Source organism: Lissotriton helveticus, chromosome 6, assembly GCF_964261635.1.
Source record: "Lissotriton helveticus chromosome 6, aLisHel1.1, whole genome shotgun sequence".
NCBI classification, from domain to species: Eukaryota; Metazoa; Chordata; class Amphibia; order Caudata; family Salamandridae; genus Lissotriton; species Lissotriton helveticus.
Genome location: NC_136067.1, coordinates 1397008381 through 1397026064, shown reverse-complemented (window position 1 = coordinate 1397026064; position 17684 = coordinate 1397008381). Strand labels below are relative to the sequence as shown.

The window sequence follows — 17684 nt, the reverse complement described above, 5'->3', positions numbered from 1 at the left end:
CGCTATTTGGAAGAGAATGACCCTTCCAAATAGCAAGTTGCAAAACCTATTTAGAGAGTCGCAAACAAATTGCGACTCGCGAAATAGGCTATGTACATGGCCCAATAGGTTTTTGCATGCGCAAACGGGTTTGCGAACCCATTCGCGCATATAAAAACAGATCGTACCTCTAGTCCTTAGTATTTTATATTGAAGTAATAGCCCCTCTGTCACATGTATTTCATTTGTTTTGTAGCATCTCTCATACCATTGTAGGATGTCAGAGCACTTTACGTCACACACATATAGAGACATTGAATCATACATGTAAATCAGTGTGTATATAAACTGTTTAAAGAGTGCTTGGTCTGGAAAAGCACAAACTCAGGATTCAGAGCATAACACAGTGGCTAGCATTGACTTTAACATTAAAAATGTATTTGCACCTAAATATATCTTTTTAGCAGCATCAGGATAATGAATAACTGGGACAAAATATAAGTTACTAACTGGTACTATGCAGTTTGCAAGCAGCTCTTTGATGACAGTTTATAGGTCCCTCTGCTAGATTACGATTGTCACTTATGAAGTGCACAGTAATAAAGGAATCTCTGTGACAAAAGCAGTGACCATGAACCTAGGCACATAAAATGCTGCTTTTTAAGGTGCATGTTACACATTCTTTGCAGTAGGCACATTAACCCACTGTGCTACATTAGTTAAATCAAAGCTGCCACTGAACACAACTCTCCTCACTCTCCAGCAGGTACATTAATCACTGGAATTCTCTTGACACTTTTATTGTTGCTGGAAAGCTGCTCATTATACAAGAAATGCTTCTGTGCTTTTAAAACTGTTGCCTACGGACCCCCTGGGAATGTGTCACGGACCCCTGGGGTTCCGCGGACCACAGTTTGGGAAACACTGCCCTAGGGCATTGCATGCAAGACAGTACACTGGGTACATTCCAATAGCTATGTCCATATATATATACAATTAATAGAGTTGAAATGTGACAAAACAATTATTATATAAATCCAGGATTAGATTATACTCTATGTGGAATTGATGAAGGGAAATTTATAGAAGGTCTAATACAAATGTGGGAGGTGTAGGTGCAGTAGTGCAAGATCCGCCTAGTGAGCATCAAACTTTGAAGATATTGTAAATCCACCCTACCAATAATGCATTGCATGGAATACAGTACATTCAATATATACGATTAGAAGCTTTGAAATGTGACAAAAGAATTATTATAATAATTCCGGATTAGGTTGTACTCTATGTGGAGCTGATGAAGGGAAATGTATAGCAGGTCTAACACAGATGTGTAGGTGCAGTACCACAAGCTGCTCCTGTATGTCCCTAGTGAGCATCATAAACTTTGAAGATATGGTAAATCCACCCTACCCATAATGCATTGCATGGAAGACAGTACCATAGTACATTCAATATTTACAAGGAGAATGCTACTTACCAGTATGCATCTGTTCTTGGCATGTAGAGCTGCAAAGTTACACACTGTGCATAGATCGCCACCTAGTGTTGGGTCTGGATGTTTGCAGTTTGTTTTTGTCCTGAAAAGTTCTTTGGAAGTCACGAGATAGGTAACTCCTCCTTTGGACCATATTGCGCATGGGCATCGGCTCCATCCTCAGATTGTTTTTGGTCATTAGGGAAATGATGGAGCTTTGCAAGAAAAGGAAGGATGACCATGTATGCTGTATCTAATTAAGATAATACTGGAACAGATAAGGGTAGCCGGGGAGGCAGTGGGCGTGTGTAACTCTGCAGCTCTACATGCCAAGAACAGATGCATACTGCTAAGAAGCATTCTCCGTTCGAGGCATACGAGCTGCAGATTACACACTGTGCATAGATTGTATAGCAGTACCCATTCTTAGCAGCGACCACCCCTATCTGTTGCAGTAGTTTGAAATAGTGTTTTGAGAACAGCCTGGCCCACATTAGCTTGTTGTTTAGTTTGCACCTCTACACCATAGTGTTTTGTGAATGTGTGCGGTGTAGACTATGTAGCTGCTCTGCAGATGTCATCTAGGGGAATGTTCCCTAAAAATGCCATTGAAGCCCCTATTTTCCTTGAAGAGTTGGCTTTCGGAGGAACAGAGAACGTACGCTTAGCTTTGTGCTAGCAAATCTGCATGCATTTGACAATCCATCTAGCTAAACCAGATTTTGATATGGGGTTGCCCTTGTGTGGTGGTGAGAAAGACACAAAAAGTTGTTTGGTCTTACGAAAGGTTTGTGTTCTCTCGATGTAGTATAACAATGCTCTTTTGACATCTAGGGTATGAAGAGCTCTTTCTGCTACTGTCTGTGGCTGCGAGAAGAAAATGGGCAGTTCCACAGATTGATTGAGGTGGAAAGGAGAAATGACTTTGGGAAGAAATGTTGGATTAGTACGGAGAACAACCTTATTGTGATGCATTTGCAAGATAGGTTCCTGAATGGTTAGTGCTTGTAATTCACTAACTCTTCATAGCGAGGTAATGTCTACTAGGAACGCAGCCTTCCACGTTAAAAATTCTAGTTCACATTTATGTAACAGCTCGAAGGGAGGTCCCATTAGTCGTGTGAGAACAATGTTCAAATTAAACACTGGTGAAGGTGGTACTCTGGGAGGAATTATTCTTTTGAGGCCTTCCATGAAAGCTTTAATAGCAGGCACTCTATACAGAGATATATGCTGTCTGTTTTGATGATATGCTGCTATGGCAGCAAGATGCAGTCTAATAGATGTGTTGGCTAAGTTACATCTTTGGAGGTGTAGTAAGTATCCTATGATGTGTTGAATAGACACGTCTAGGGGATTAATATTGCTGTTGTGACAATATATTACAAAGCATTTCCACTTAGCTGCATAGCATGCCCTAGTGGTTGTACGTCTAGCTTCTTTTATGACGTTCATGCAGTCAGGAGGAAGGTTAAGATATCCGAATTCTAGGATTTCAGGAGCCAGATCGCAAGGTTGAGCTGAGCTGGGTCCGGGTGTCTGATCTCTCCACGGTTCTGTGTTTAAAGGCGTGGAGATGGGTATACTTTTTGGTGTGGTACTATAGACAGTTGTAGCAGTGTGGTGTACCACGGCTGTCTGGCCCACGTTGGAGCAACTAGGATGAGGGTTAAAGAATGCTGCTGTAGTTTGCGTACTACTAGTGGCATGAGTGGTAGAGGCAAAAAAGTGTACACAAATCTGCCTGACCAATTCATCAATATCGCATTGCCTTTGGACAGTGGGTATGGATATCTGGCGGCAAAGCTTGGGTATTTGGCGTTTTCGTGGGTGGCACAGAGGTCTATCTGAGGTTGTCCCCACATCTGAAAGAATGGTCTGGTGTGTCTGACGACTTAACAGATCTGCTATGGTATTTTGTACTCCTGGAACATGCTGGACTAAGGAATATGTTTTGAGGTATAACCCACCGCCATATGTTCTGTGCTAGTTGAGAGAGTTGCAGGGAGTGTGTTCCGCCCTGTTTCTGTATGTAATACATGGCTGTCATGTTGTCCGTGTGGACTAACACAGCTTTGTTTGATACTTGCTTTTGGAAAGCTTGCAGTGCTAGGAATATGGCTAGTAACTCCAGATGATTGATATTGAATAACTTTTGTTGTGGTGTCCACCTGCCTTGCATGGTGTGTTGCAGTAGGTGAGCTCCCCAGCCGGAGAGCGATGAGTCCGCTGTCAAGACTATTTGAGGAACTGGCTCTAGGAACGGTCGCCCTTTGGAATGGTTTTTGGTGTTTCACCACTTCATAGAGCGATGAGTCCGACCGTCTACCAACACTAGGTCTGTTAATTGACCTTGAACCTGGTTCCATTGACGTGATAAGCACTCTTGGAGCGGACGCATTTGAAGTCTTGCATGGGGCACTATGAAAATGCAAGAGGCCATCATCCCTATGAGCTGCATGAACACTCGTGCTGGAAGGGAGTGTTGCTGCATGCTGGCTATCCTTATTGGAGTGGGATAAGCTAGCGCTGTTGAGATGTTTATTGTGGCACCGAGGTACTGTTGTACTTTGGATGGTTGCAGATGGGACTTGGTGTGGTTTATTGTGAACCCAAAGTTGTGAAGCAGTTGGATAGTGGCATGAGTGTGTTCCACACACTGGTTGTATGAGCTGGCTTTTATGAGGCCGTCGTCGAGGTATGGGAAGACGTGGATATGCTGTCTTCGTAAATGTGCTGCCACGACTGCTAGGCACTTGGTGCTGTTGTGACTCCGAATGGGAGTACTTTGAATTGATAGTTCTGCCCGTCTATTACAAATCTGAGATACTTCCTGTGAGCTTTGTGAATGGGAAAGTGAAAGTATGCGTCCTTGAGATCTAGAGTAGCAAGGAAGTCGTTTTGTAACAGAAGAGGATGGACTTGTTGGAGTGTGACCAAGTGAAAATAGTTCGACTGTATGTATAGGTTTAGAGGTCTGAGGTCTAGAATAGGCCTCAGAGAGCCGTCCTTCTTTGGGATAAGAAAGTATAGGGAGTAGACTCGCTTGTTTTGTTGGTGCAGAGGAACTGGTTCAATTGCACTTTTTTCCAGAAGAGATATTACTTCTTGCTTTAGCAGTGATACATGCTCTGGTGACATTGGACGCTGTTTGGGTGGTGGCTAGGGGTCTTATAGAAGTGGAGGGGCTATCGGAAGAGTAGCCTCTTGTGTTGCCTCTATATGATGAGCGACGAAAAGAACGTCTGGGAGCTTGCAATTGCAAGGCTCCCATAGATTTAGCTGTGTCAGTGTCATTTTTCATTTTCTCTAAAGATACATCGACATTAGGGCCAAATAGGTGTTTCTCATAAAATGGCTGATTGAGGATGGAATTTTGCACTTCAGGTTTGAAACCTGAAATACGTAGCCAGGCATGCCTCTGCAAAAGGACACTGGTATTAATTGCCCTTGAGGCAGTATCTGCGGCATCTAGGGCACAACGAATGGAAGTATTTTTGATATTTTTACCTTCCTGTATGAGTTCATTGGCCCTGTTTTTATATTAATCTGGTAGATGCTGCATTATGGATTCTAGTTCATCATAATGTGCCCTGTCATATCTTGCCAATAGCGCTTGAGTACTGGCAATGTGCCATATGTTAGCTGCCAGTGACACTGTGTGCTTGCCGGAGGCGTCAAGGAGTTTAGATTCCTTATCTGGTGGTGAGGCCTCACCTGATGTTTGTGAATTAGCACATTTGCCTACATTAGATACTACTAAGGAATCTAGCGGTGCTGGGCCTCTAATGTAAACTGGATCTGTAGGACCAGCTTTGTATTTCTTCTCAATGCAGGGGTTGAGGACTCGAGCCCCGACAGGATCTTTAAATACCTCTGTTGCATGCTTAATGACCCCTTTAAGCATGGCAAAATGGCAGTGAATCTTTCTGTAGTGTCAAAAGTGTCCATTAAGAAATCTTCCTCCACAGTATCTGTGTGCAAGTCAACCCCATGGTATAGGGCAGCTCTATGGACTAGTAGGTTAAAACCAATAGTGTCCTCTGGCGGGGAAGTCCTGGAGGGATCTACATCGTCTTGAGGGACGTAAGGCACATCAGAGGTGTTATATTCATCCCATGGATTAGGTGAATGAGGGGGACTATTGGTCCCTACTGGGTTATGTGCACCCCCACCTGTGTCATCAGAGTCTGTATCTACATCAGAAGATTCCCGAGAACAGAAATCAAAAAGCCTAGCCGATCACTATAATTCCATTCACAACACTCATTGGGGTTGGACTGGTAGGTATAGTAGATGGAAAAAGAGAATTGCTCTTTTTCTTGGTGCCCCCTCACTCACCAGGGTTGCCCCATGGTGACATGCTTCATCATAGGGGCCATCCCAGTCCTCTACGGACTGGGGCGTGCTGCGACTGGGGAAAGGTTTTGTCCTATCAATGTAGTAGAGAAGCGCTCTCTTTACATCTAATGTATGTAGAGCTCTTTCTGCCACGGTTTGTGGTTGGGGAAAAAATAGTGGCAACTCAATAAATTGATTGAGGTGGAAAGGTGAAATGACCTTTGGCAGAAACTTTGGATTTGTTTTAAGAACCACTTTATTATGATGAAGTTGTATAAATGGTTCTTCAATTAATTGTTAATGCTTGTATCTCACTTACTCATCTAAGTGAAGTTACAGCTACTAAAAAAGCAACTTTCCATGTAAGGAATCGTAATTCACACTTATGTAATGGTTCGAAAGGAGGACCCATAAGTCTTGTGATAACAGCATTTAAGTTCCACACTGGAGAGGGTGGTATTCTAGGAGGAATTATTCTTTTAAGTCCTTCCATAAACGCTTTGATTGCAGGTACTCTAAACAATGACAAATGTTGTCTGTTTTGAAGATATGCTGCTATAGCAGCAAGATGTAACCTGATTGAGGACTACGCTAAGTTAGATCTTTGCAGATGTAAGAGATCGCATATAATGTTTTGTATGGAAACATCTAAGGGATTAATGTTGTTATTTGTACAATATACAACAAACCTTTTCCACTTTGCTGCATAACATGCTCTAGTGGTAGGGCGTCTTGCTTCTTTAATGACATTCATACAATCAGGTGGTAAATTTAGATATCCAAATTCTAAGACCTCAGGAGCCAAATCGCTAGATTGAGCTGCATTGGGTCTGGATGCATAATCTCTCCATGGTTCTGATTTGGTAGTAGATGTGGAGAGAGTTTTAGTTTGTGATGTGGTACTACTGACATCTCTAGTAGCGTGGTGTAAAGGTTGTCTTGCCCACGTTGGTTCTATGAGAATCAATGTGAGAGAATGTTGCTGTAGCTTGCGTACCACTAATGGAATTAGTCAGAGAGGTGGAAAAGCCTACGCAAATTTGTTTGACCAGTTCATCCATACCGCATTGCCTTTGGAAAATGGGTGTGGGTATCTGGCGGCGAAGCTTGGGCATTTGGAGTTGTGTTTTGTAGCAAACAGATCTATCTCTGGTTGACCCCACTTTTGAAAAAATAGCTGAAGAACTTGATGATGAAGTTCCCATTCATGTATCTATTGTCTTTAACGACTTAACAGATCTGCAACTTGATTGTGAACTCCTGGTAGATGTTCTGCTAATAGAAAAATGTTCTGAGGCATGGCCCATCTCCATATGCTCTGTGCCAGCCGGGAGAGCTGTAGGGAGTGTGTTCCTCCTTGTTTTTGAATGTAATACATTGTTGTCATATTGTCCGTCCGGACTAGTACAGCTTTGTTTGATAGGTAATGCTGAAACGATTTTAGAGCTAGAAAAATCGCTAGTAACTCCAGATGGTTTATGTGGAGTAGTTTTTGTTGCATTGTCCATATACCCTGTACTGTGTGATTTTGTAAATGCGCTCCCCATCCTGTGAGAGATGCGTCTGTGGTTAGTATTATCTGTGGAACAGCTTCTATAAACAGCCGACCCTTGGAAAGGTTCTTGGTGTTCCACCATTGCAGAGAGCGATATGTCCGGTCGTCTACCACCACCGGATCTGTTATTTGTTACGGAGCCTGATTCCACTTACTTGCCAAGCACTCTTGAATGGGGCGCATTTGTAGTCTTGCATATGGCACTATGAAAATGCAAGATGCCATCATTCCTATTAGTTGCATAAACACTCGCGCTGGTAGTGAGTGTTGTGGCTGGAATCTTTTGATAAGATCCTACATAGTTTGCATTCTTGCTGGGTTGGTGTACGCTATTGCTTTGGAGGTATCTATTGTAGCACCCAGATACTGCTGAGACAGGGATGGTTGGAGATGGGATTACTTTTGATTTACTGTGAATCCCAGTTTGTTTAGCAGACATATTGTTTGATGCGTGTGCTGTACACATTAGTTGTGTGACTTGGATTTTATTAACCAATCGTCCAGATATGGGAAGACATGAATGTTGTCCCTTCTTAAGTGTGCTGCTACTACTGCTAGACACTTTGTGAACACTCGAGGTGCTGTAGTTACTCCGAAAGGGAGTACCTTGGAATTGGTAGTGTTGACCTTCTAGAATGAACTTTAGGTACTTTCTGTGCGATTGATGTATGGGAATGTGTAAGTAGGCGTCTTTGAGATCTAATGTGGCAAGGAAGTCTCCCATCTTTAGCAACGGTATAACCTGTTGTAGTGTGACCATATGAAAGTGGTCTGATTGTATGTACAGGTTTAGGGGCCTTAGATCTAAAATAGGTCTGAGGGACCAGTCCTTTTTGGGTATGAGAAAGTATAGAGAATAAACGAACAAGTTACTCACCGTCGGTAACGCTTTTTCTGGTGGATACAATATCTGCCTGTGGATTCCTCACCTTGTGAATATCCCCTGCGTCAGCAATGTTCGGAAAATTCTTTTGTAGCACGCCGGCGTGGACGACGTCACAGGAGCACGGCATCGCTCGCGACTCCGACTGACGTCAATGACTCCTTATTAGGCCTACGTCGGCGTGATGACATCAGTTCCGCCCTTTTTTTCCATGCCTTCGAGGCACCCGGACGGACCAATGATAGTAGACATATACATACACAATGTACCCAGTACATAATTTCTAAAAATACACACAGTGTGAAGATAATGCATGAAAAACACCATATATAACAAATATATATAGATAAACACATTAATGCATTTAAACACTGTCATAAACTCAGATATAGAAGAGTGGACAACGGGGAGGCGGGTGGGCAAAGCGTTACCAAAGGTAAGTAAGTTGTTTTTCTGATGGATACATCTGCCAGTGGATTCCTCACCTTGTGAATAGATTCCCACAGCAGTCCCCACTACCGGAGGAGGGTGTCCACTCTTCTATACCAGAAAATCTTGAAGGACAGAGTGCGCAAAATGGCCATCCCTCCTCATCTCGCTATTCAAGCAGTAATGCTTTGCAAAAGTGTGGAGGGAGGCCCATGTCGCCGCTCTACAAATGTCCTCTAGAGGTACACCTAGACAAAGCAGATGTTGATGACTTTGCTCTAGTAGAATGAGCCCTTATACCCTCTGGAGGTTCCTTACCAGCCAGGGCGTAGCAGATTTTGATGCATAGTATGATCCATCTTGAGAGTGTGCGCTTGTGCACAGCTGTTCCTTTTTTGCAGCCAGCAAATCCAACAAAGAGCTGGTCATCCACTCGATAGTCTTTTGTCCTATCAAGAAAAAAGCTCACCGCCCTTTTGGGGTCCAGGCGGTGACGTCACTCCTCGTCCTTGGAAGGGTGAGGGGGAGGATAGAAGGTAGGAAGGGTAATGGACTGTCCTAGATGGAAGGGAGTTACCACCTTAGGCAGAAAAGCTGCCATGGTCTTAAGAACCATTCGTACAGCATGAATGGTCAAGAAAGGGGGCTTTGAACTAAGAGCTTGAAGCTCACTTACCCTCCTTGCCGAGGTAATTGCAACTAGAAGAAACGTCTTAAAAGACAACAACCTCAAGGGACAATTATGTAAAGGTTCGAAAGGGGAACCCATTAGAAAAGTAAGCACCAGATTAAAGTCCCATTGAGGCACAATAAAAGGAGTAGGAGGAAATTTATTTGTAAGGCCCTTCAGAAATCTTAAAACAATAGGAGATTTAAATAAGGATGGCTGATCCGGCAGGCAGAGAAATGCCGACAAAGCCGAAAGATAACCTTTAACTGTAGCCACAGCAAACCCTTGCTGCGCTAAAGAAAGAGCAAATAGAAGTATATCTGACAAACGAGCCCTCAAAGGGTCAATGGTCTTCTCCCCACACCAAGTCACAAATTTAGACCATCTGTATGATTAGATTGACTTGGTAGAGTCACGCCTGGCCGATAGAATGACATCCACCACATCATGTGGGAGAGAAAAGGAATTCAGGTTTCCCCGTTCAATCTCCACGCATGAAGATGTACGGTCTGGAGGTGGGGGTGTAGAACCTGCCCCTCCATCTGAGAGAGGAGATCTGCCCTGAGAGGGAGAGGGAGTGGCGGGCACGAGGAGAGGTGGAGAAGATCTGTGTACCACACCCTTCTTGGCCAATCCGGGGCAATCAAAATAACTTGGGCCCTGTCTTGGCTAATCTTCCTCAGAACCCGAGGAATCAAGGGTTTGGGAGGAAACGCGTAAAGGAGCTGTGAGTCCCAACCCAACTGAAACGCGTCCCCCAAGGCTCCTTGAGACTATCTGCACGCACGTTCAGAACTCCGGCCAGATGATTTGCCATCAGACAAATCTGATGGTCCTGAACCCAGGACCATAGACGCAGAGCATCTCTGCAGAGGCAATGCAACCCTACTCCTCCCTGCTTGTTTACATACCACATCGCGGTTTTGTTGTCCGTCAGGACTTGCACCGACTGACCGCGAAGGGAAGGAAGGAAGGCCTTGAGTGCCAAACGTATCGCCCGTAACTCTAGAAGGTTGATGTGAAGCAACTTTTCCTCTGTAGACCAAAGACCCTTGATCTCTAGATCCCCCAGATGAGCACCTCACCCTAAAGTGGATGCATCCGTTATAAGCCGTGGCCACCAAGGGAGGTAGCTGAAAAGGCTTTCCTTGAGTCAGATTGCCTTCCACGCTCAACCAAGATACATCCGCCGCAGCTTCTCTGGAGATTGGAGATCCTCACAGACTCCCTGAGATCGCCGTTGTGTTGATACCACTGCCGGCGGAGACACCACTGGAGTGCCCTCATGTGCCAGCGTGCATGGTTGACCAACAGAATGCAGGAAACCATCAGACCGAGCATGCGAAGGACCTTCAAGACTGGAACGACCACTCCATTGTGAAATAAATGAATCATTCCCTGTATGTCGTGAAACCTTTGAGGTGGAGGGAATGCACGACATACAGTTGTGTCCAGTACCGCACCTATGAACAGGTTGCGCTGGGAGGGCACCAGGTGAGATTTGGGTACATTTATCGAAAAACCCAACCTGTGCAACAACTGAGCTGTCTCTTGCAGATGATGGAGCACTATCTCCAGAGATTCTGTTTTGATCAGCCAATCGTCCAGATAAGGGAATTCTGGTATCCTTGACCTTCTGAGATGTGCAGCCACCACAGCCATCACCTTGGTGAAGACTCGAGGCGCAGTAGTAAGACCAAACGGTAGAACCGCAAACTGGTAGTGTTACGATCCCACCGTGAAGCGGAGATACTTTCTGTGCAACCTCAGAATGGGTATATGGAAATAAGCATCCTGCAAGTCGATTGACACCGTCCAGTCTTCTTCCATCAGCGCCTGAAGAACCTGCGCAAGAGTGAGCATCTTGAACTTCTCCTGCTTTAGGTAAAATTTCAAGATCCGGATATCCAGGATTGGACGAAGTCTGCCATCTTTCTTGGGAATCAGGTAATACCGGGAGTAGCATCACTGACCCCTTTCCTGCTCCGGAACCACCTGTATTCGCACCCTTTCTGAACAATGCTTGTACCTCTTCCTGTAGGAAGAACAGGTGGTCCTCCGAGCAAAAACCTTGGCAAGGAGGGTAATTTGGGGGAAATTCCCGAAAGGGAAGAGCATACCCACTCTCGACAAGATTGAGAACCCAAAGATCTGATGTAACCGATTCCCAATCCTGTAGAAAATAAGTAAGCCGACCCCCCACAAGACCCGCATGATCCAGAATGGTGGATCTAGGGCTGCTTTGCTGTTGTAGGCGGGGGTGGGTAGAAGAGGAGGAAGTGGAGGAAGTGGAGGAGGAGGCTTGACGTCCACGAGAACGACCCCTTTGTCTGCCTCTGTAGGACCTGTGCAAAGGATTTTGCTGCTGCTGTTGCTGCCGGGTCTGCTTATAGGTACGAAAATTAGACCTTCCAAAACCCTTGTATCTTTTGGCGACAGAGCCTCTAGTTTGCAAACCCAAAGATCTTGCCGTTGCTCTGCTATCCTTAAACCTTTCCAAAGCAGCATCAGCTTTCTTTCCGAAAAGGCCAGTGCCATCAATAGGCAAATCCATCAGACCAGCCTGAACATCCGCAGAAAACTCGGAAGTCTTTAGCCAAGCAGCTCTTCTTGTGGCGATCGAAGACCCCATGATCCTAGCCACTGAGTCTGCCGTGTCCATACCACTTTGTATGACCTGCCGAGCTGCAGCCTGCATGTCAGATATCACTTCATTAAAGTTCTTTCTATCCTCCTCAGGTAGCTTAGGAGATAGCTGTTTCACTGTATCCATCAAAGCATGGATATATCAGCCTACCAAACAAGTAGCATTTGTCGATTTTAGGGCCATACTGCCTGACGAAAACACTTTTTTCGCATTTTGATCCAGCTTCTAAGAGTCTTTATCTCCAGGAACCTGGGGAAAAGCACCTGCAGATCTTTTCGAGCAAGCAGCCTGAACCACCAAACTCTCTGGCAAAGGATGTGTGGCTAAGAATTCAGGATCTCCAGGCGCCACTCTAATGCCTTGCCACTGTCTTTGAAACTGCAGGAGCAGTAAGAGGTTTACTCCATACCTCTAATATGGGATCAGTAAGAGCCTCAGTAAATGGAAGAATTGGCTCAACCACAGAGGATGGAGAATGGAGAACTTCAGTAAGAATGTTCGACTTGTACTCCACAGATGGCAAAGTCAAATTTAAGAGTTCTGCAGCCTTCTTAATTACCACATGGTAAGGCGCCACATCCTTAGAAGGAGCATCAGATACTGTGGGCAACCCCCATTCTGGGGAAAATTCCAGACCACTTGCATCATGCAACTCTTCAAAATAATCCTCCTGATCCTGAAGCTCGCCTTCTTCTATCTCAGCTTCTCCATAATTTCTTTCCTCCAAAAGGCGCTGCGCTACAAGCCTCGACCACTCCATTCGAACTGACGTCGTCGGATCCGGTAACGACTCCGATGGAGTCGGAGCAGGCGTCGAATGAGGAGCTGGAGCCGGAGTCGCCTTCGAATGTGAAGCAGGTACCGGCGTCAAACTTCAATTTGGATCTCGAGGTCGCTCCGGAGCCGGTGAAGCCGTGCACGGAGTCGATGACCTCGGAGGCGCCAAGAAAATCCATGGTGGAGTCGGCGTCGGCATAAACGGCAGGAAAGGAGCCGGAGCATAAGCCTGCGGCACACCCAGATTATAAGCCAATGGACCCATGGGACCAGCCGGCGCACCAGAGGGGTACATTGCTCGCGCATATACGCCATACATGGCATTTAGAAAATGAGGGTACGAACCCACCGGCTGCTCCTGAGGAGGCTGCACCGGATTAGACTCCTCCTGTACCTCGGGATGATGTACCGGAGTCGTCGAGCCCAGAGGAACTTCTTCTCCTTCATGCACCGAAGATTGATACGGATCCGGAGACGGATTAGATTCCGGAGCCCGTGTAGGCTCCCGAGAATGTAAAGGCGTGGCCTCACCTTCAGGATTACGAGCTGGAGAGGGAGATATCATGCCCTTACGATGTTTTCGTGAAGATGACTTCTTTTTCGAGTCCGGCTCCCTGCTGGAATGATGTCTCGAACTGTGCTTCTTCCTCCTATGCTTCTTTTTTGTGAACCAGAAGCATAACCCGAAGCCGACTTCGAAGCCGACCTTAACCGGGACCTCGAGCGTCTGGATCTTGACCTCGAAGCTCTCTCGGTATCCTTACCCTTCAATTTGGCAACAAGCAGTCCTGCCTCTCGTTCCCGAAGAGCCTTTGGGTTAATTTTAAAACAGGATCACCAACCCTTGACGTCGTGATCCAAACCCAGACACCATAGACAGTCACCATGAGGATCGGTAATGGACATCATCCTCCCACATGAATCGCATGGTTTAAATCCTGTCTTCCTCGATGACATCTCGACAGAAGACAGCAACACCAAACAGATACAGAAACCAGAAATCCACAAAAGTAACAAAGCTACTATCCGTACAACAGAAGATCCCAAGAAACCGTTAGCGTCGCCGACGTGGAAAAAAGGGAACTGATTTCATCACGCCGACGTAGGCCTAATAAGGAGTCAGTGACGTCAGTCGGAGTTGCGCGCGATGCCGTGCTCTGTGACGTCGTCCACGCCGGCGTGCTACAAAAGAATTTTCCGATTGTTGCTGACGCAGGGGACATTCACAAGGTGAGGAATCCACTGGCAGATGTATCCATCAGAATCCTGTGTTTTGATGTTCTTTTGGGACTGGTTCTATTGAATTCTTTTGCAGTAGAGATTCCACCTCTTGTCTTAGCAGTATGAGATGTTCCTGAGACATAGGACGCTGTCTGGGTGGTATTGTTGGAGGAGTGGAAATGAACTCCAGACAATAACCTGACTGAATTATTTGTCTTACCCACCTGTCTGTGGTGATGGAATTCGAGACAGTTAGGAACTGTTGTAACCTCCCCCCAACAGGAGTGGAATGGTCTGGGGGGATGGAAGTAAGTCACTGTTTGGGAGTAGAGGTGTTGCGATTGTTGTTTCCTCTACCTCTACCTTTATTGTTGTTTCCTTTATAACCTCCTCTATAATATCCTTTATTAGGCGAGGTTTGGTTGGGCGCTTTAAAAGAAGAGGAGGTATTGTCTGTTTGGAAACCCTTAAAGGCGCCCCTATATGAGGAGCGACGAAAGGAAGGTCTATGGGCTTGTGTTTGTAAAGCTCCCATGGATTTTGCCGGGTCTGTATCTTTTTTAATCTTTTCTAGTGCACTATCAACTGATGGACCGAAAAGATGTTCTTGGTCAAATGGCTGGTTTAAGATACTGGCTTGCACGTCTGGTTTAAACCCAGAGATACGTAACCATGCATGTCTACGCAACAATACCCCTGTGATTATTGCTCTACAAGCTGTGTCTGCTGTGTCTAGTGTACATCTTATGGAGGTATTTGTAATCACTTTGCCTTCCTGTATTAGGACAGAAGCCCTGGTTTTGTATTGCTCTGACAGGTGTTACATGAGTGACTCCAACTCATCATTATGAGCTCTATCATATCTTGCTAACAAAGCTTGAGTGTTAGCAATCCTCCAGACATTAGCAGCTTGTGAAATGGTGCGTTTTCCCGAAGCATCTAAAAGCTTAGACTCTTTGTCAGGAGGTGGAGCATCTCCTGTTGTCTGCGAATTAGCTCTTTTTCTTGCATTTGACACTACTAGTGAGTCCAATGGCAACTGTCCTTTAATGTATGCTGGATCAGTTGGAGCCGCTTTGTACTTTTTTTCTAGTCTGGGATTAATTACCCTTGCTCTGACTGGGCCCTTAAATATTTCAGGTGCATGTCTTACCACTCAACTAAGTATTGGAAGTGTGGTTGTGGTCTTATGTGATGGCATTAAAATGTCCATTAGGAAATCTTCTTCCATTGTATCTGTGTGTAGGTCTACCCCATGGAAAGTGGCTGCTCTATGAATGAGCTGTGTAAACCCAATAGTGTCATCTGAGGGAGATGGTCTAGACAGGTATACATCATCTTGTGGCAGAGCTGGTGCATCTGGTGCATTATAATCTTCCCATGGGTCACCTGATGGCCCAGGAATATCATCTGGGTCATTAATGTCATCCATGTGATGTTCACTCTGTATGTCCTTTGAGTAACTATCCCCATCATCTTCATCTTGTGGTATAAGACTATGTGTACTAGATGGTGAATGTACAGGAGACATTTCTAATGGTACTTCTCTTTCTGGTGAAAGCATCCTCATTGGTGAAGTTTGAGCATGCTTTTTTAGAGGAACTTGGTACTTCTCTTTCTGGTGAAAGCATCCTCATTGGTGAAGTTTGAGCATGCTTTTTTAGAGGAACTGGCGGTGTTTTAGGATAGTCCATTTTCCTCTTTTCAGGCACAGAAGTGATAGTTTTTTGCTTTGGATCAGGTTTAAAAAGCTCTTCTACTGGCAAATCTTTTTTCGGCACCGATTTATATGTATGGGGCCGAAATGCTTAGGTTTAACAGTGTGTCCATTGTCTTTGGAGCAGATTTTGGTTTCGGTTCCTTAGACTTTTTCCTAGGATCTGTGCTCTTTGGATCCGGAGCTTTTGTTCCCGGAGTACTTTTCGACTCATCTACCTTCGGAGCCGAAGTATGTTTCGGTACAGGAACCTTCTTTGGGTCCACTTTTTTCGGAACCGGGGTGGTTTTCGGTTCGGTAGCTTTGGGAACCTCTTTCGGTGCCGAACTTGCTTTCGGTTCGACCACTTTCGGTACCGAAGGTCGATCTAAAGGAGGAGTCATCCAACAGACAAATACTCTTCCAAGACAACAACAAAGTGTAATCATCCGGGCCCACCACCAGATGGTGATCTAATGCAATAGTGTGTGGTCTGCCGCCCATATGCTTTGAACATAATAGCTTTGAAATGTGACAAAATAATTATTATATTAATTTGCAATTAGGTTGTGCTGATGAAGGGAAATTTATTAAGTTGTACTCTATGTGGAGCTGATGAAGGGAAATTTATAGACGGTCTAATATAAATGTGAGATGTGTAGGTGCAGCACCACAAGCTACTCCTAGATGTCCCTTATGAGCATCATAAACTTGGAATATATGGTAAATCCACCCTACCCATAATGCATTGTACGGAAGACAAGACAGTACCACAGTACATATACATATATATATATATATATATATATATATATATATATATATATACACATACATATACATATACATATATATATATAATTAGTAGCTTTGAAATGTGACAAAATAATTATTATATTATTTCCGGATTAGGTTGTACTCTAAGTGGAGCTGATGAAGGGAGATGTGCAGAGAGTAAAGTAATCACTGCTAACCTTTTTTAGGACCAAGTGAGTGTCCTGTCTGAAGGCCTTTAAGAAAATAGTGCCTTGAGGTTGTGATTAAAACCTAGGGCGTAACACATATAAGAAGGGGTAACCCCATGGGAGGTTACAAAAAGAGACAGGGAGTTACTAAGGAGGGACTACAAAGCCGAATAACCAATGAAAAGCCACCATTTAAAAGGACAGGGACATGAGCCAGTTAAAAAGATGGGCGGGAAGTAGACAGAGCTTTATTCACATATCCTGAATACAGCATTTCTCGAAGAGACAGGGCACGCGCTGCCTAGGCGAGACCTGACGACGACAATGGTGAAAAACACTTTGGTAGACACAACACATTTACAATCTGTCTTGGTTGCGAGAAAACGACATGAATAATGGTCGATTTCATCAAGTTTGTAAAAAAAAAAAAAAGTATTACTATAACAAACACAAGAGCAGTTTTTAAATTGATAGATACAATGGTTTTACCTGTTGGCCCTGAGGACTTTGCAAGATTTGTGCTACTGCAGTCAGTGTATCTGAATTGGGCATCTGTGTACCCCATGGGTCAGGCATACTTGCAGAGATGTTCGCTTGCGGGACAGGGGTTACTGGTGTTCCTTACAACGAAAAAAATGAAAATATTTAATATGGATATAACTCAGATTCAAATACACTGAAAAATGAAAAGTAAACTGTTTGAAAATGAACTACATTTCTTAATGATTCAGACATGACTGACATACTTTGTCATAACAAACTCCCCGACCATATACTCTTCATGGCTTTACTGCCCTTACAATGTCTAAGAATGGACACTGTAGAGGTACAGGGCTCATGCACCAGGTACTCTACCAGAGGTATAGTGCATCCTGCTAGAGGGGTGGCTTACCGATCCCATAGGTAGTGGGTTGTAGGCTTGGCACACAGGGATATGTGCCATGTAGACTTCACTTTGTTCTGCACCAAAACACGCAGCCTGACAGGGCGGAGAGTGTGAGAGTGTGTGTGTGTGAGAGAGTGAGAGTGTGTGTGTGAGAGAGAGAT

General features: G+C 44.7%; 1 protein-coding gene across 3 annotated transcripts in view; it reads right to left on the bottom strand.

The window, feature by feature from the left end:
- SCAF8 (SR-related CTD associated factor 8) overlaps nucleotides 1–17684 on the bottom strand; it is a 1826711-nt gene that overhangs the window by 1525731 nt on the left and 283296 nt on the right. For all 3 annotated transcript variants that reach the window (XR_013596231.1, XR_013596230.1, XM_078649179.1), the window contains exon 7: nucleotides 17127–17257. Coding sequence is in view for 1 of the 3 variants with exons in the window: in XM_078649179.1 (XP_078505305.1) it covers nucleotides 17127–17257 (131 nt within the window). In the remaining 2 variants the exon portion in view is untranslated. The remainder of the gene's footprint in view (nucleotides 1–17126; nucleotides 17258–17684) is intronic.